The sequence below is a fragment of the Scyliorhinus torazame genome, chromosome 17 (assembly GCF_047496885.1).
Source record: "Scyliorhinus torazame isolate Kashiwa2021f chromosome 17, sScyTor2.1, whole genome shotgun sequence".
NCBI lineage: Eukaryota > Metazoa > Chordata > Chondrichthyes > Carcharhiniformes > Scyliorhinidae > Scyliorhinus > Scyliorhinus torazame.
The window spans coordinates 179,634,948-179,654,873 of NC_092723.1; the positions used below are offsets into that span (position 1 = coordinate 179,634,948).

The 19,926-nt window shown below is 48.1% G+C and overlaps 1 protein-coding gene across 7 annotated transcripts in view; it reads right to left on the reverse strand.

Moving 5' to 3' along the window:
* fbxl16 (F-box and leucine-rich repeat protein 16) overlaps window positions 1-19,926 on the reverse strand; it is a 300,505-nt gene that overhangs the window by 139,457 nt on the left and 141,122 nt on the right. For all 7 annotated transcript variants that reach the window (XM_072481747.1, XM_072481743.1, XM_072481748.1 and 4 more), the window contains one exon: window positions 15,390-16,109. In XM_072481747.1, the coding sequence (XP_072337848.1) occupies window positions 15,390-16,097 (708 nt within the window). In that variant the 5' untranslated portion in view covers window positions 16,098-16,109. The remainder of the gene's footprint in view (window positions 1-15,389; window positions 16,110-19,926) is intronic.

Consider the following 19,926-nt stretch of genomic DNA (forward strand, 5'->3'; position numbering starts at 1 on the left):
GGGACCCCCTCCGGGGCCGGATCCCCCCGCGCCCCTCCCGAGGACTGCACCAGCCGGCCTACCAGCCAGGTCCCGCCATGTGGAACCATGTCCATTTCACGCCGGCGGGACTGGCCAAAAACGGACGGCTGCTCGGCCCATCGGGGCCCGGAGAACTGCCGGGGGGGGGGGGGGGGCGCTGCCAACGGCCCCCGAATGGCATGGCGTGATCCCCACCCCCGCCTGAAAACCGGCGCCAGAGAATACGGCAGCCGGCGTTGGAGCGGCGGGGCGGGATTCACGCCGCCCCCCCCCCCCCCCCCCCCCCCGGGGATTCTGCGACTCGGCGGGGGGGTCGGAGAATCCCACCCCTGGAGTCTGGATGATTTGTTGAGGGGCTGACTAAGGGAGTTATTATAGTTCCCATAGGGAGGTGGAAAGTGTTGGAAATGCTCAGCATAGGTGGTGACCTCTGTGCAGGGTAATCCTTATTCAAAACTAGTGGAGATAGCGAACCTGAAGCTTTAACTCTTGTTGTTCTCTCCCTCCACAAACGCTGCCAGACTTGCTGAGCATTTCCAGCATTTTCTGTTTATCTATCAGATTTTCAGCATCTGCAGTACTTTGCTCTCCTAATATATCCTCCATGCTGGGCCTTTTTAATTGTGGTTAATTCCAATCTAACGTGAGATAATATTTATCACTCGATGAAAAGTGCCATTTTTCTGTTAACAAAGTGGGGATAAAAACGGCACACTGTTGCAGGTTAATTGCTTGGTGCGAATTTATTGGAAGGTTTTGTCGTTTTAAAACTTGCAAGTGAAACCAGCAGCCATGTGGCAATCAAATGTGTCACATTGGTCCAAGATATTCTCGTTTGTACATGGGATTGTTGTTTTCAGTGCTTGTGAGTCGCAGGTCTTTTGTCTGTTGCTGGATAAGGGGGCCAGAAACAGGAGAAGCACAGGAGCCAGCTCTGAAGAAGGGTCATCCTCTGTTTCTCTCTCTCCATAGATACTGCCAGACCTGCTGAGTCGTCCCAGCAATTTTCTGTTTTAACCCCATGGTCAATCCCACTGGCCCTGTGTAGGGCTGGAGGATATCATAGGGATGGGAAGGGGCCTGTCAATGGACACGTGGATGAAAGTTTTTAACTCGCAGTATTGTTTAGCTGGGAGCCAGTGTAAGTCAGCAAGCACGGGGGTGATGGCTGATGGGGTTTGGTGTGAGTTAAGACATAGATAGTAGAGTTTTGGATGACCACAAGTTTACCAAGGGTGGAATGTGGGAGGGCGGTGAGGAGATCTCTATGTTGCACCAATCCTTGCACATCCCTGATTTTATTTTATCCATTCGATGTGGGTGTCGCTAGCTGGCTCAGCCACTTTGCTGTGGGTTTGGTGTCACATGTAGGCCAGACCAGATAAGGACAGCAGATTTCCTTCCCTAAAGGACTGGCGACAATGGGCGACCGTTTCATGGTCATGATTAGACCTCTAATTCCAGATTTTTATTGGATTCAGATTTAGCCATCTGCCTTGGTGGGATTCGAACTCGGGTCCCCAGATCATTACCTCTGGCCTCTGGATTACTAGTCCAGTGACAATACCACTACGTCACCCCTACCCCTGCCTTTGCTCCATCATTGATGGCCTCGCAGAGGCTCTAAGTTCTGGATTTCCTCTCTAAACCTCTTCGCTTCTAGACCCCTCTCTCCTCCTTTAAGATGTTCGTTCAACCTACCTCTTTGAGCAAGCTTTATTCTAATATCTCCCTTCATGGCTTGGTGTCACATTTTGCTTAATAATCACTCTTGTGTTGCCTTGGGACGTGTTACTGTGTTGCTGGTGGTGGTTTTGTCTACACATACCCACATGCTTAAGTTGATGGACCAGCATGAATCGTGAACCCACATGGGTGAGTTTGTACATCAGAGTCACTCACATACCTGTAGGTGAGCTGGTACATCGTTATTAATCAAAACCCCTATGGGTGAGTTTGTACACCAGGGACAATCACAGAGGCAGGTCACTCAGTCACAATACCAGAGTCAAGCTCATGTCAAACTATTGAGCTGTTCTCTCAATAGCTGTCCCTGTCTGGAGTTTGTACTGGTCGTCTTTTCTTCTAGGGGCTGTTTAGCACAGGGCTAAATCGCTGACTTTGAAAGCAGAGCAAGGCAGGCCAGCAGCACGGTTCAATTCCCGTAACAGCCTCCCCGAACAGGCGCCGGAATGTGGCGACTAGGGGCTTTTCACAGTAACTTCATTTGAAGCCTACTTGTGACAATAAGCGATTTTCGTTCATTTCTTCAAACATTTCCTGTAACAGGCTAGCCTCGGTAAACAACGCCCATAGTGCAGGACATCACAACGGTTCAAAAAATAAAAGAGAACACAAGGCAAATTAGAGAGGAATGATTCGAGTTATTGATGCAAGATGTTTTGCTTCACGGCTGTGGAATGGCATGAAATGAAATTTTGATTCAGGATTTCATGACCAGAGAATAAAACTTTGAGGTAAACATATTCTTACCCCAATCAGACCATTGCTTTGGCTAACATATCAATACTGCCTAATTGGGGTTCAGGTGATGCATGTAATACTGTCACAGCACAGGGCCTTAGGACCGATATGTCCAGGTCTCAATGATATTTCAAAACTTAAGATTTGATTCAAACATATCCAACATTTCATTGTCAAATGGAGGTGTTGTAAAGGACCACAATATAATTAATCAGCGTTATAAATCACACACAGCAGTATTCATTTTCTGTGCACGCTTTGTAATAAGTCACTCCAACCTCAGAATGTTTACCCGCACACGGTGGTAAGCACTGTGTGTGGGGAAGGCTACACACACGGTTCACACCCTACGTTAAGACGGGAACATACAATGTTCAGGTCTGAACCTGAAGGGACCACACACACACATACATTATGTAGCACACGTGAAACTGATTACTTTTTGTAGATTCGTTTGAAGAACTTCACGGCTATTTCGTTGAATCATTAGTCATTGGGTATTAACAGGTTTCCTTTCATTTTCCTGACAGTTGTTGACCTTCAGGTGAATGGTTCAGCATGGCGTTGTGTATTATTATCTCTATATATTTACGTTTCACATAATATTAAGCACGGGTGCAAGAGAGTATTACAGTCATAATTCAATCTGATTCACATGATGCCATTAGCCTTGAAACCAAAATGTGAGCAGTTTACTGAAATAATTTGAACTACAATGTTAGACTAAAACAAACCTGTTCTTCCTGGCAATAATACATTCTTCAATATATCTGGATAAAATGGGAACCATAGTAATGACAGTCTAAGGTGATGCTGAAATGATAATAGTTTAAGACTGAAAGACTATAATTGCTGCAATGTAAAGTGGTCACATAATTCACATGGGCCATTATAATACATCGATGGATACAGCAGCGTTCTCTTTAGAATGGTAAAATTAAATGTTAAAAATTGCAAATCTGAGCAAAATACGGAGGTCTGGATTCTCCGTTTGGGAGACTATATGCTGACTCCGGCGTGGGATCGGTGGCGTTTTACGACCAATAAAATGGCTCGAAACGGACACCGATCTTCCGTCTGGTGGGGGGCTAGCAGGCACGCAGCTCCTGGCTCTAACTGCAGATACGGCCAGAGAGTTGCCGGGTCTGTGCCCACGCATGGGCATGGCGACGACCTGCAGGGGTCACGCCGTGCAACATGGCGCCGGCCACGCGCGGACCCAGCCTGCTAAATAGTGACCCCCTTCACCAGGGTCGCCACCCCTGTACCACCCCCCACCAGTGGCCCCAGTCCCTCCAAAGCCTCCCCTGCCCGCGGATTGGCTCCCTGCCCCCCCCCCCCGCCCCGACTGTGGCGGCGCTGGACTTAGTCTGCAGCCGCCACGCCGAGTTCCTGAAAAACAATACCACACCCGACTGACGCCGTCGGAAACCCGGCCCATCGGGGGGAGGGCCTCAGGTTACATCCTGAGGCCGTCCCGATGACGTGCGACGTACTCTGTGAGTATGCTGATTTCGAGGGGGCGGAGAATCCCAAAAGCAGCTCTGATATCGGCGGCAACGGGGATTCTCCGGCCGATTGCCGGAAGTGATTTCAGCGACAGAGACCGGAACGTCCCACCCAGAAACTATGAAAATCTAGGGGGAGCTTTGCCATTTTGTGCCAAAATTTCATCTTGGGCGGGAAAAGTGGAAGGTAACCTGCAGGCGGCAATGGCGGGTTTCCTGCCATATTTTTAAACTGATGCACAATAAAAACGTAAGGGGTGGTTCCCTTGACACAGTGCTGGCGGGGTGAGCTCTGATTGAGCCCGTCCTGTCCCGCGGGTTTAAAAGATTGGGGCACCTTTTTAAATTTCGGCACAGTATCACAATGGTTAGCACTGCTGCCTCACAGCACCAGAAACCCGGGTTCAATTCCGACCTTGGGCGACTGTCCGTGTGGAGTTTGCAGGTTCTCCCCGTGTCTGTGTGGGTTTCCTCCGGGTGCTCCGGTTTCCTCCCACAGTCCAAAGATGTGCAGGTTAGGTGGATTGGCCACGCTAAAAGTTGCCCCTTTCGGGTGGGGTGCAGGAATAGAGCGGGGGATTGATGGGCCGAATGGCCTCCTCCAACACTGTAGGATTCTCTGATTCTACAAAACCGAGACCTGGCCAGAACACATTCCCCATGGAACCCCCCCCCCCCCCCCCCCCCCCCCATCCCCGGCAATGCAATGACAGGGCAGTGCCCAGGGTAAGTGCCAGGGTACTGCCCAGACATGACCCTCTCCCCCCAGGGGCTGTACTCACCTGTGCACCTCCAGCGGGTTCTACTTGTCAGGTGCGCTACGTGGAGGCCCTGTCGTGATTCATGTCAGTGTGAATGGACAATTTAATGTGGGGGACTATCTGGGGCAAAGGCTTGATAATGACATCGAAATGCAAGCAAATGAGGAATCCGACGTTTAGGTCGGTGGGACCGGAATACCCCGCCGGAGTGAACAGCCGGTAAGTCCCACTCTGAAAGTCGGGATTCCCATTATGTCATTGTTGTGGGGGTGGGGTGGGGGGACAATGGATCAGGGAAATTCCACCGATGTAAAAGGCATTTCGGGACTCCTGTGGAATCTTGCTGTTCCTGCCCCCTGAAAATGGGAGTGGAATATCCTCCCCCGTCCCCCATCCAGAACGTGCCCATCAGAATTTGAGAAAGTGGGGGCGGCACATGGCGCAGTGGTTAGCACTGCTGCCTCACGCTGCCGAGGACCCGGGTTCGATCCCGGCTCTGGGTCACTGTCCGTGTGGAGTTTGCACATTCTCCCCGTGTCTGCGTGGGTCTCACCCCCACAACCCAAAGATGTGCAGGCTAGGTGGATTGGCCACGCTAAATTGCCCCTTAATTGCAAAAAGAAATAATTGCGTTCACTAAATTTTATTTTTTTTAAAGAATTTGAGAATGTGAAGGAAGGTTAATATTTTAGGTATATAGGGAGGCGGGACGGCGCAGTGATTAGCACTGCTGCCTCACAGCGCCGAGGACCCGGGTTTGATCCCGGTCCCGGGTCACTGTCCCGTGTGGAGTTTGCACATTCTCCCTGTGTCTGCATGGGTCTCACCCCTACAACCCAAAAAGATGCGCAGGGTAGGTGGATTGGCCACGCTAAGTTGCCCCTTAATTGGGAAAAAAAGAATTGAGTACACTAAATTGATTAAAAAAACGTAAGTTTCTGGCGGTGGTGATGGGCTCAATCAGAGGTCACCCCGCCAGCGTTATGTCGTGGGAACCACGCCTTCCATTTCCTTCACTGCATCAGTTTACAAATATGGCAGGAAACCCAGGAATACCACCAGGTTACCCTCCACCTTCCCGCCCAAGATGACACTTTAGCACAAAATGGCAAAACCGCCCCCCCCCCCCACCCCACCTTGATTTTTTATCCTGTTTCCCCAGAATTTTCACTTTTAAACCGTCATTGTGAGGGGGTTCAGCAAGAATCATGGATTTTATGTTTACCCCCCTGAGCTCCAAGATTGAATGGCGGTTTTCAATTCAGCAAGGAGCTGTTTGTCACCATTAGTAATATCACAGATACACATTGGGGAATTCCTTTTCCAATTACTTTTCCTGCCGTTGCAGTGTCATATATCCATTTCAAACCATCATGGGGGGGGGGGGGAATATTCTTCTGTGCCCTTCAAATATCAAAATCATAAATGCGTTCTTTACATAAACAGGTTTAAGATTTCCTTGCACATGGTGCAAAGAGGAAATATTACCCAATGGGAGGTGTGATGTAAAGGAATATTGACTTGATCACTGGACCTGGAGGATGTCAGATTCGTAATGCAGGACCTGATAAGCTAATGCATCAATAATGCAGGCTTTGAAGGTATGTTGGATTTGTACCATTGGATCCAAAAAATATTGGATTTGTAGCACAGGGCCTGTTGGAATATTCAACTTCTAATGTAAAGAATTTGAGAGACCTGTTAAGATGTAGGAATTTCAAAGTCCTGAAGGATGTGGTGTAAAGACTCTTGAATTTGAGGAACGGGACTTGCGGGAATGTTGGATCTACGGAAAATTGCCTTGCAGTCAAACATAGTAAAACACGGGAAAAGAATACTGCGACTCAGTCTGAAACAAACTGATGGAAAGCCGCCTGTTAATAGAATCTTCGAATACAATCATAGAATCCCTACAGTGCAGAAGGAGGCCATTCGGCCCATCAAGTCTGCACGACCCTACCTAGGCCTGCTCCCCTGCCCTATCCCCTTAGCCCCACCTAACCTGCACCTCTTTGGACACTAAGGGCAGTTTAGCATGGCCAATCCACCTGACCTACACATCTTTGGACTGTGGGAGGAAACCCACGCAGACACGGGAGAGAAAGTGCAAACTCCACAAAGACAGTGACCCCGATCAAACCCGGGACCCTGGCTAATCTCAAATAAGACAAAATTGTACCGGGCAGAAGCTTATTTACAAAGAATGAAATCAAAATAGAAACCCCCCCAAGTATGAAATGGAAATGGGACATAACTAAAATATCAATCACTAATGATTCCAACTCAATTATCACCAAATTTATTTTAAAATGCTTTTTAAATTGTTTTTGATTTGCATTGAACTCAATAAATGAGGGAAGAGGATTTTATCACCAGAAGTGTTCTTTTCCCAGCTGTTGGCAGACAGCACAATTTGCAATAATGTGCGATTCAGCAATTATTGAAAACCAACTAAACAGTTGTTCAGTCGGTATTTTCATCTTTTGCAGCTTGATCAATTTTGGTCACAATTTAAAGTAGCCCTCGATGTAACAACATAGGCAGAAGTTTCAGAACAGTAGTAGCTTAGCCTGGTAGAAGAAAGCAGGTATGGAGGGCTGCTTGCAACTAGCTCACAGACTGTATAAGCTAAGCATCAATTTGAAACACAGCTCGGAGCAGGGGTAAGTACACCAGGACCTACAGCCTGCTGGATCAGGGAGCCATCTTCTGTCAGCGGCTGTGACAGTAGCTTTGCACCTTGTACTTTTTAAATCTCAGGCTCCTTTTAGACTGCCCCTGGCAATATCACCCATACCCCCCAGTCTGCAGTCTGCACCTGCATCAAGCAGGTCGCCAACTCTTCTTAACCAGAGGCAATCAGTACATTCTTTTCCAATCGACATCAACAGTAGAATGAGAATATTTGGGGTATTGGCAGCATTCACTGCAATCAGGCAGCTATCAGAACACCAGGTTGCAAACCAGAGACATTTCTCCACAGGAATGGCTATCGTGGCACTCCCTTCATTCCAATGGTGACCGCAAGTCAAAGAATAATTCATTGGCTAGGAAAGTGTTAAAGTGTTATGGGAAGTCCTGAGATTGTGAAAAACACGGCAGAAATCTCTGGGCTTCTTGATTTCCCCCCTGTGTGTGATCACCACCCCTAGAGGATGATACCTGTTTGGCAGTTGCCACAACACCTTTATCCTGAGAAACTTGTCTATCCCCCCACTATTCCACCCCGTCAGGAATATCGGAAGGGCCAGGGACACCCCCTCCACATCCGGCGCCATTCCACAACTCCACCATCTCTGAGCATCACAGGCTTCATGCCTGGGACCACCAGGAACATCCCTAAACACGGGACTGGCGCCAGAAGATTCCACTTCCATCTATCTGACTGGGGGCCTGCTGAATTGTACCACAAAGTGGGTTGTGTCAAAGTAGAAAACGGTGCACTCTGCACATTACAGTGCAATGAGGCTGGAGTTGGAGGAGCACAGAGGCAGGAGGAGGCCACAGCTGATGAGGAAAAATCTGACAGAGATGCAACGGAACATGGCAGCACAGTCGCATAGTGGTTAGCACTGTGGCTTCTCAGCGCCAGGGTCCCAGGTTCAATTCCCTGCTGGGTCACATAAGAACATAAGACCTAGGAGCAGGAGTTGGCCATCTGGCCCCTCGAGCCTGCTCCACCATTCAATGAGATCATGGCTGATCTTTTGTCGACTCAGCTCCACTTTCCCTCCCGAACACCATAACCCTTAATCCCTTTATTCTTCAAAAAACTATCTATCTTTATCTTTAAAATATTTAATGAAGGAGCCTCAACTGCTTCACTGGGCAGGGAATTCCATAGATTCACAACCCTTTGGGTGAAGAAGTTCCTCCTAAACTCAGTCCTAAATCTACTTCCCCTTATTTTGAGGCTATGCCCCCTAGTTCTGCTTTCACCCGCCAATGGAAACAACCTGCCCGCATCTATCCTATCTATTCCCTTCAGAATTTTATATGTTTCTATAAGATCTCCCCGCATCCTTCTAAATTCCAACGAATACAGTCCCAGTCTACTCAACCTCTCCTCGTAATCCAACCCCTTCAGCTCTGGGATTAACCTAGTGAATCTCCTCTGCACACCCTCCAGCGCCAGTATGTCCTTTCTCAGGTAAGGAACCAAAACTGAACGCAATACTCCAGGTGTGGCTTCACTAACTCCTCATACAATTGCAGCATGACCTCCCTAGTCTTAAACTCCATCCCTCTAGCAATGAAAGGCAAAATTCCATTCGCCTTCTTAATCACCTGTTGCACCTGTAAACCAACTTTTTGCAAATCATGCACTAGCACACCCAGGTCTCTCTGCACAGCAGCATGTTTTAATATTTTATCATTTAAATAATAATCCCTTTTGCTGTTATTCCTACCAAAATGGATAACCTCACATTTGTCAACATTGTATTCCATCTGCCTGACCCTAGCCCATTCACTTAACCTATCCAAATCCCTCTGCAGACTTCCAGTATCCTCTGCACTTTTTGCTTTACCACTTATTTTAGTGTCGCCTGCAAACTTGGACACATTGCCTTTGGTCCCCAACTCCAAATCATCAATGTAAATTGTGAACAGTTGTGGGCCCAACACTGATCCCTGAGGGACACCACTAGCTACTGATTGCCAACCAGAGAAACACTGATTAATCCCCACTCTTTACTTTCTATTAATTAACCAATCCTCTATCCATGCTACTACTTTACCCTTAATGCCATGCTTCTTTATCTTATGCAGCAACCTTTTGTGTGGCACCTTGTCAAAGGCTTTCTGTAATTCCAGATATACCACATCCATTGGCTCCCTGTTATTTACCGCACTGGTAATGTCCTCAAACAATTCCGCTAAATTAGTTAGGCACGACCTGCTGTGTCTGCCCAATGGGCCAATTTCCATCCAGGTGCCTCGCTATTTCTTCCTTGATGATAGATTCCAGCATCTTCCCTACTACCGAAGTTAAGCTAACTGGCCTATAATTACCCGCTTTCTGCCTACCTCTTTTTTTAAACAGTGGTGTCACGTTTGCTAATTTCCAATCCACCAGGACCACCCCAGAGTCTAGTGAATTTTGGTAAATGATCACTAGTGCATTTAAAATTTCCCTAGCCATCTCTTTTAGCACTCTGGGATACATTCCATCAGGGCCAGGAGACCTGTCTACTTTTAGCCCCATTAGCTTGCCCATCACTACCTCCTTAGTGATAACAATCATCTCAAGGTCCTCACCTGTCATTGTCTCATTTCATCAGTCACTGGCATGTTATTTGTGTCTCCCACTGTGAAGACCGACCCAAAAAACCTGTTCAGTTCCTCAGCCATTTCCTCATCTCCCATTATTAAATCACCCTTCTCATCCTCTAAAGGACCAATATTTACCTTAGCCACTCTTTTTTGTTTTATATATTTGTAGAAACCTTTACTATCTGTTTTTATATTCTGAGCAAGTTTACTCTCATAATCTATCTTTCTCTTCTTTATAGCTTTTTAGTAGCTTTCTGTTGCCCGCTAAAGATTTCCCAGTCCTCTAGTCTCCCACTAACCTTTGCCACTTTGTATGCTTTTTCCTTCAATTTGATACTCTCTCTTATTTCCTTAGATATCCACGGTCGATTTTCCCTCTTTCTACAGTCTTTCCTTTTTTTTGGTATAAACCTTTGCTGAGCACTGTGAAAAATCACTTGGAAGGTTCTCCTCAACTGTTTCACCATGAAGTATTTGCTCCCAGTCTACCTTCGCTAGCTCTTCTCTCATCCCGTTGTAATCTCCTTTGTTTAAGCACAAAACACTAGTGTTTGATTTTACCTTCTCACCCTCCATCTGTATTATAAATTCCACCATATTGTGATCGCTCCTTCCGAGAGGATCCCTAACTATGAAATCATTAATCAATCCTGTCACTGTCTGTACGGAGTCTGCACGTTCTCCCCATGTCTGCGTGGGTTTTCTCCAGGTGCTCCGGTTTCCTCACACAGTCCAAAGATGTGCAGGTTAGGTGGATTGGTCATGATAAATTGCCCTTAGTGTCCAAAAAGGTTAGGAGGGGTTAATTGTTCAGGGGGATAGGGTGGAAATGAGGGCTTAAGTGGGTCGGAAGAGAAAATGCTGGACAATCTCAGCAGGTCTGGCAGCATCTGTAGGGAGAGAAAAGAGCTCACGTTTTGAGTCCAGATGACCCTTTGTCAAAGCTAACAGACAGAGAAAGTGGGAAATATTTATACTGTGGAGTGAGAATGAAAGATGAGTCATAGCCACAGAAACCCAGGGAAACCGGGTGCTAATGGCCACAGAAACCAAGGGGAAAGATTGCTAATGGCAGTCCCCAGAGAGGACAAAAGATGTGAAAGGTCAAACAGCAGGGAAACTAACATCAGAGGATGAACTGTAGATGTGGGGGAGGGGAAGGGGAGCAAAGAGGAGAAAGGTGGATAAGACTGGTGGGGGGAGGGATTAAAAAATATATTAAGAAAGAAAGAAATGGTAAAAGACAGTTAAAATGAAATGAAAACAAATGGGTCGGGGTGGGGTAGAGCTGACCATCTGAAGTTGTTGAATTCGATGTTCAGGCCGGAAGGCTGTAGTGTGCCTAACCGGAAGATGAGATGTTCCTCCATCCGCAGTAATTTGCTTTTATTACTGAAGTGGGTCGGTGCAGACTCAATGGGCCGAATGGCCTCCTTCTGCACTGTATGTTCTATGTAACACCTGTCAGCCAGAGGCCTGGGAGCAGCTAATCTCTCAGTGCTTTTGTTGACCTGCTCAATCCCCTTATCTGAAAGGTGCAACAAAAATAACCCTCTGCATTATCAATTCTTCACTACTTTCTTCATTCTGTTTGAAACAATTGTCAAACCACCCTGCCCAGCTATGTAACAGTGCCACCCTGATCATGCAAACTAACGAGATGCAATGAAATCAGGCCATATACCAACGTTCCAATTGTGAAAAAGAGGTTGAATTTATTTACAAACTGAAGATTGAACTCACATCGTTTGACACTGAAGTCCTCAGCCTATAGTGCTTTTCTCAATAGACAATTTCCTCTCTCTGCATTCCATACTATAATGGCTTTATCAAAGCTGGTGCAAGGTTGCTGTTGCGCAGCTGGGGGCCTTTGAGAAGCTCATAGCCATTGGTTCCTGGTTGATCGAGCCCGAGAGGGCACAGCTGCTGCTGCCAGCACGTTGACTTCTGCCAGGGCAGTCTGGCCGGACTGGCTCTCTGGTGCAGCGTTGGGTATTGATGGAGGGGTGGCGTGGCGAGGGGGTCAGACATGTTGACAGAGAACAGCAACACGCCCCACTCCCATTATCTCGCTGTCCCTCCTATGGGGATGACGTCATTACTGCTACTTACCTGTGGGAGGGAGCGGTACAGAAGGTGAATGGCCTCGTGACCCCTGTCTAATTTTTTCACCGACGTCTCCAAGATGGGTGTTTGCCGTTGCAAGACAAAAGCCTACCTAGCCAAGGTGGAGTGCGGACTTGGCTCCATAATCTACAAGGCAGTCACTTGAGTTTCCACAGTAAATGCACAACATGCAAACATGCTGAGTGGGCCTGGATTCACTGTCTCGGGAGGTGGCCATGCGCTTCTTTTAAAAAAAAAGTATTTTTTATTGATTTTAATTTGTATTTATAACAAAGAGAAAAGATAACAAAGCACAGGAAACATACATAGGGGCCCAAGGCAAATTAACAGTAAAATCCAAATGATCAGCTACGACAACCACACCGTTAACTATATACATCCTACCCCATTGTATGAAAACATGCTAGGGGCGCGATCAAGGCAACAAAAATGTAGCCCAAGCGTTGCCGTGGCAATATCAGTGTCTTTTTTCTCCTCTCTCAGAACCCTTTAATCCCTCTGTACTTGTATACTTTATATTCTGGTTGTTGCCTCCTTCCCCCCCTTCTTTTCCTCTGTCTAGCTCGGCTCCCCCCCTCCTCCCTGTTATCCCCTTCCACCCCTTTGTTGCTGCTCACGAACAGGTCCTCGAAGAGGCTGGTGGATTGCCTCCATGTATTATGGAAGCCTTCTTTCAACCCCCTGATGGCAAATTTTATTTCCTCCAATTTGAGGGATTCCGCCAAATTGGACAGCCAGTCCCTGGCCTTGGGTGTCACTGCTGATTGCCAGCCGAGCAGGAGTCTCCGGCGAGCGGTCAGGGAGGCAAAGGCCGGGGCGTCTACTGCTCTGGTTAGATTGCCAAGTGCTGTTGCCATTTATAATGGCACCACTAAGGTCAGAAGCAGAGTTCTCCACATGTTCAGCCGCAGAGGTGAAATCCCTTGGCAGGACCTTCAACCTCGAATGAGGCAAGCAGTTTTCTTTTCGATGCAGAACCAGGAGACGACCTCACAGTCCAGCAAGGTGTCTCTTGGACTGTTCCTGCCACTACTACCCATTTATGGGCATTAACGATAGATGCATCAGCACATACAGACCGCCCTAACTCACTCTCTAACCCAGGTAGCGTGCCAATCTCTGTTGCTGATTGGGTGGGGTGAAGTGCATGGAGTTGCTTTTTCAGGATGATTTGCCTCCTCTGAAGTGTCACCTGAGTGGGTTCTGGCTATTGAGGAGGACCTGGAGGAAAGAGAAAGGGGACAATACTTAGGATGACATTGGGAGATCACACAGGTGCAGCAAACATGCACATTCAATCTGTAAATTAATGTGTTGAAGTCGATTCAATATGTATTTCTCCAGGGCTTAATGAAGGAGGTACAAGTAATTTACAGTTACCCTGTCCAGTGAAACTCCAGACATCGATATACCCATTGCATAAAACTCCACCAGCCCCACCATTTCCACAGATTGCTGCTGCAGGATCATTAAGTCACTGGTCCTCCCCTAGTCTTGCCCTCAAGACCATTTGTTCCTGCAGAGAGAGACAGAGAGAGGGAGGGAGAGGTGACGAGCGGCCAATGAACAGGAGAATGAAGAGATACAGGACTGCGCAGAGACGTAAGGGGTAAACAGGATAAGATGGTGTTGGTTTGCAGTGTGAGATGTCAGGAAGGGATCATGATTGAAGTTGATGAAGGACGGCACGGTGGCGCAGTGGTTAGCACTGCTGCCTCACGGCGCTGAGGACCCGGGACCACTGTCCGTGTGGAGTTTGCACATTCTCCCCGTGTTTGCGTGGGTCTCACCCCCACAACCCAAAGATGTGCAGGCTAGGTGGATTGGCCACGCTAAATTGCCCCTTAATTGGACAAAAAAAATAATTGGGTACACTAAATTTTAAAGGAACAAAAATGATTGAAGTTGGTGATTGTCCGAGGTCCAGCCATTGAGAGGAAGAAGGTTGTTCATGGTGTGAAGGAGGACGAGGCGAGTGCGTGTATGGGAGAGTGTGTTGGTGTGTGACCCTCTCCTGAAGGGCGAAGAGTGTTTGGTAGTGTTAGGAGAGGGGTGTAAAGGATTGCTGCCATGTGCTGTGGAGAGTGTGCAGGGTAAATGGAAAGTAGTACTCACTCTCGATACTCCTGTAGGTCAGTGACGTGCTCCGTCCGCTGTGACCAGGTCCTGGGAATGACAATCCTGGAGCTCATGGCCTCTGAACTCTCTCTCTCCATGTTGTGTGGATGCAGTTTTTGGCAACTGCCCTGGTATTGCAGGGGGGTACACTCCCTTCCACATGTTAGTTCACGGAGGCTCCTGTGGCTGTGGCTGGGTGCCAAGAAGGATCTTTTTCCAGGGCCTTGGAGATGAAAGCAGCCGCAGGGGAACCAACCTCTCTTTAGGAGGCTCATTCCTGCTTCAAATAGATGCCTGGCTGATCCGTGGGAAATAGCTCCCCGGAAGCGGATGTGTTTCGGGTTCAGTGGGAAACCTGCCAGTCTGTTTATTAGAAGCCTCAGAGTTAAAATATCCTGCGTCTGTTTTTGGCTACAGATCACTCATCCCAAGCCTGGAATTAAAACCGGGAGCTAAAAATATTGTCGGAATGTTTGCTCTGAGCACTGGGCTGCGGCAAAGGCCCTGTCAGCATCTTCAGTGCGTGTGTCATGGTGGGGGAGGCCTGTTGTTTGAAACGTAATTTCCCCAAACGACTCCAGAGCAGAGAAGAATCAATTAGACAATAAACGGACTTACTGCAAACAGGAATAAATGCTTTGGCCATGAGTAATGTTTTAGCGTTTTTATCCATTGTGTGTATCTCTTAGAAACGTGCTTTTCACCCCTCCCTCCCAACCACCACACCACGCCCCCCCCCCCCCCCAACCCCCCAAACCAACTGCAACACAAGTCAGAATCAAATGGATAAGGCACCAATATTCAAGGAGATGGGAACCTGGCGATTACCTGTGATGTGTAGTTACTGTGTATTTTCGGTATAATGATTTACATGGTGCATTGGCGGCTTAACTGAAGGAAATGTCTGAAGGCAAGTAGGACTAGGTTAGTGATAGAAACTGGGCGGCATGGACCAGCTGGGCCGAAGGGCCTGTTTCCACGCTGTAAACATCTATGACACTAAATGAGAATCTCAGTCTGCATTGGTGAGAAAGTTGGGGGAAGGTTTACCACATAGCAACAAGGGTCGGTAATTATAGGAATATTGCCATCTCACCTCAAGTCCTGCATCCGTGATGGTTGATCGTTTCAGGCTCACAGACCTCACACCTTTCTTGGACAGAGGGTAGTTATCTATAAACTCGCAAATGTCAAGGTCGGAGACTCCAATCAGGCAGAAAGAATCGAAGCCACGGATGGCAAATCCTTGCAGATTGACAAACTCCTTTTCTCCATTGAGAAGGATATTGTACAGCTCCTTTGCATGAAGAATGGGCGTGATGCCTTCCCAGAACTTGACCTGATACAGGACCTTTCTCCATACTTTACACACCTGTGCCAAAACACATCTCTCGCAAGAGGAAAAGTACCAGAACAGCCGGCTGATGATCTTCTCATCCAGAATGGGCAACTGTCCTTCCATTGAAGAGATGGATAGTTTTCTTTTGGAGCCTGATGGCGGGCATGTACTTGGCAGGGTCTTGTTGGAGCTCGGTTCCACCAATGGAATAGTGTCAGTCACTCCGCACGGGGATGAGGAAGGCACGTGCGCTGCCTGTGCCAATGAAGCCAGTTCACTGTGGGTAGTTAGAGGTGGTGGGAGCACTGTTGGAATAGAAGAGGACTGGCACAGTCGGTTTTTAGCGGCTGGGGTTCCTTTGGTTATACTGGCTGACCCTAATCCATTGGACTGGGCTGGAATCTTGACTAGTCCGTTCCTCGGCATGCAGGGAGGCTTGATGTCACTGGAGCTATGTGTAGACATTTCTCAAGTTCACTGCAGGCAAACCAAGATCATAGGTCAATACACCAGAAATGATTATCAAAATACATAGAAATATTAAGAAGCTGCAGCAGAGAAACAGTCTATACCACCAAGCAGTTCATGCCAGTGTTTACCTCCACTTGAGCTCCTTTGTTCCCGTATTAATACAAATCTTTTTACTTCTTCTGTCTATTCGATGTAATATTTAACCTTGTCCTGGTTTGTGTCCTGCCTGTTGACTCTGGAATGCTACACTCTCACAAAGGAGTTTCTCCTGCTCTTTTCCAAATATTCTCAAGCTATTCCTGTATCAATGGCCTTTCATTCTTGACTCCTCACGACTAGAAATGGAAGCTGTCGTGAGCCTTCTATGTAAGCCTTCCATCTACCCTGTCGCATACTTTCACCATTTTAAATACTTCTCTCCCATCACCCTGAAATCTGCATCGTTCTTGATTATAATGTCAGATGCGGGAATGTTCGCTGATGACTGCACAATGTTCAGCACCATTCACCGCTCCTCAGACACTGAAGCAGTCCACGTCCAAATGCAGCAAGACCTGGACCATATCCAGGCTTGGGCTGACAAGTAGCATGTACCTCCCTCCGTAACAGCACTGTGGGTGTACCTACACCACACGGACTGTGGAGGTTCAAGAAGGCAGCTCACCACCACCCTCTAAAGGGGCAATTAGGGATGGGCAATAGATGCTGGCCTAACCAGCGAGGCCCACATCCCATGAATGCATGAAGAGAAATCGTGCGCACAAGATGAGGTCTTCATTGCCCTCATGGCTTTTATATTCTATATTATATTGAGATGAAAACATGGGAATTCCATTCACTTTTATTGACAGATTTCTCAGCCTCAACTATTACCTTTACTGACCTGACCTGGGAACCTTTACTCCTAATAGGAGTTAGGTTGAATTTTAATGTTTGGACTGCTCCCAGCGGGGTGATTAGCAGCAGGGGGTTTTGCCAAGGTTCTTTAACAGAGCCACAGCTCCCTGATTCTTCACTTCCTGACCAATTGGAGATGAGTGCGTGATTACAACCTACATTGGTCAAACTTCAGTATTAAAAGGTACCCAATGGGGTGACAGAATAATTCCATTCTTAATAATAATAATAATAATAATAATCGTTATTATTGTCACAAGTAGGCTTACACTAACACTGCTATGAAGTTACTGTGAAAATCCCCTAATTGCCCACACTCCGGCACAGAGGGAGAATTCAGAATGTCCCCATTCACCTAACAAGCCCGTCTTTCGGGAGGAAACCGGAGCACCCGGAGGAAACTCAAGCAGACACGGGGAGAACATGCAGACTCCACACAGATAGAAACCTAAGCCGGGAATCGAATCCAGGGACCTTGGCACTGTGAAGCAACAGTGCTAACCACTGTGCTACCGTGCCATCCCGTAAGAGAGAGAGATACAGCAACTTTACTGATCATTCTCAACGTGGGAAGCTATCCCCCCCCCCCCCCCCTCCAAGTCCCTGCAACATCCCTGGAGGACATGCCGCAAGCTATAAGGACCCACAGAGAAATATTGTTTCCATCTGATGAGAGGGAGGGGTCAGCCTCTGAAGTCAAGCAGGCATGGCTGGAAGTGACTGAGGTGGCGAGCAGCAGGAGTGTATGCCCTCATTCATGGATCGAGTGCCGCAAGATGTTCAATTACCTCGTCAAGACAGGAAAGGTAAATGGTACTCTCTACTCAAGTGCCGAGTCCTTCACTCCGAAGGCCCAAGCCTTCTCCTGCCACCATTGACACTCACTTTCATCTTTTTGATGTGGAGATGCCGGCGTTGGACTGGGGTGGGCACAGTAAAGAAGCCTTACAACACCAGGTTAAAGTCCAACAGGTTTGTTTCGAATCACTAGCTTTCGGAGCGCAGCTCCTTCCTGCTTCATCTTTTTGTTAACTCACACTCAGCCCTCACCATCACCCTGCGCACATGCTGCTCCTTCCAGTCACTCCATGCAGTCCATTTCTCAAACTCATAAATCTTTATATTTTACAGAGTGCACAGATCGCCAGGGAGAGGGAGACATTACAGTTGGGGGGGGGGGGGGGGGGGGGGGGGGGGGGGGTGGGGGGTGGGGGAGCGTGACAAGTTGATGTGGCCTCTCCAGTTATTTTCCTCTGACAGCTGGAGAAGATGGGACGCCAGAGTGGAGAATGCACGGTGACGAATGTCTCCCTGGTTACAGAATCGGTCAAGGATCCTCCAAGCTCTGCTTAACTGAACATTGAGTCTGCGCTCAGTCATTAGCATTATTGATGAAGAGGACTATTCTGAAGCAGCAGCAGAAAAAGTGGTTCGGTTACTCTTTCTGGGGGGGGGGGGGGTGCACGCCTGTGGGGGGGGGGGGGGGGCGGTTTAGCTCAGTTGGCTAGACAGCTGGTTTCTGATGCAGCCCAAAGACAGCAGCGCAGGTTCAATTCCCGTACTGGCTGTGGTTATTCATGAAGGCCCCACCTTCTCCACCTTGCCCCTCGCCTGAGGCGTGGTGACCCTCAGGTTAAATCACCACCAGTCACCTCTCCCTCTCAACGGGAAAGCAGCCTGTGGTCATTTGGGACTACGGCGACTTTATACATACTCGCACGACTGGAGAGAGGTTGCAGGAGTCCATCTCTACATGAGTCTCCTGATGTCTCACACCTTTGCACTAAAGTCCACCTCCATGGAGCAACTGAGTGTATGCAGTTCCTCACCCATGGTATCTACAAATAGGATGGGGGAAAGCCCAGCTGGCTATCCATGACCTCACTCAAAGGCAGCAAAGTGCTCTCCAGTGCGTGGGGAGGTTTAGGTGGTACATGAGAGGAAAAATGGAGAAAGGATGCACAGAAATGAGACTCTGATGAAAGTACTCCCACTCCTCTCCCCTTTCATATGTGTGCCCCCCCCCTTCCCCCCAGCCCTCTCAGTCAGGCCTCCACATGCTACCTCCTGCCCCAAAGGCTCAGGTGCAGGTGGGGAAGTTTCGTTGGAATATTCCCAAGGCTCCAGATCGCTGATGATAGCAGCGCAGGTATTTGAGTCCTTGGAGCAAGGAACAAGCATTTCTCCCTGAGGTGAGGGAGTGGCACACCACAGGGGAAGTAAGAGAAAGATTTTATGATTTCTCAGGGGAAATCACTTGGATGTGTTTGAAAGTGTGCTCATTTATGACTTTTATTGCCTACATTTCTGCAGCATAATACATATTTTTATCTTTATCGTTCAGACACGTCCTGCTCACCTCCCAACTGGCCATCAGCTGCGAGACAAGAGCAAGGGTGTCGGGGGAGTGCTGGATTACTGACTATTATTTGTGTTAGAGGGGGAGGGGATTGCCCAGTGTGTTCAGCATTGGCAGCAGGGCCGTGGATCAGCTGAATCATGTCCGTACAAATCCTTCCCAGGCAACACTGAGTTGGGGGGGGGGGGGGGAGCTGCAGGAACCCTGGCTACATCCAGCTTCTCCTCCTCCTGTTGCTCCTCCTTCTCCTCTGAAGATGCAGCGTATCCTCGCCTAAATCCTCTTGCTGTCCCAGCTCTCCCCGTGGTGCTGGTTGCAGGGTAACACGATCACTCTGGACATCCTCGCTGCTCCATACTCAAACCCCAGATCAGCCCTGGTGCCTGAATCACATCTTCAGCATCCCAGCAGCCCTCTCAGTGAGTGTCCTGGCTCTTATTTGGCTCCAATTCTATCATATGTATCAAGTTAATGGAATGGAGGCAGATAAAAATCCAGGGCCTGGTAATCTTCATCCCAGAGTACTTAAGGAAGTGGCCCTAGAAATAATAGATCCATTGGTGGTCA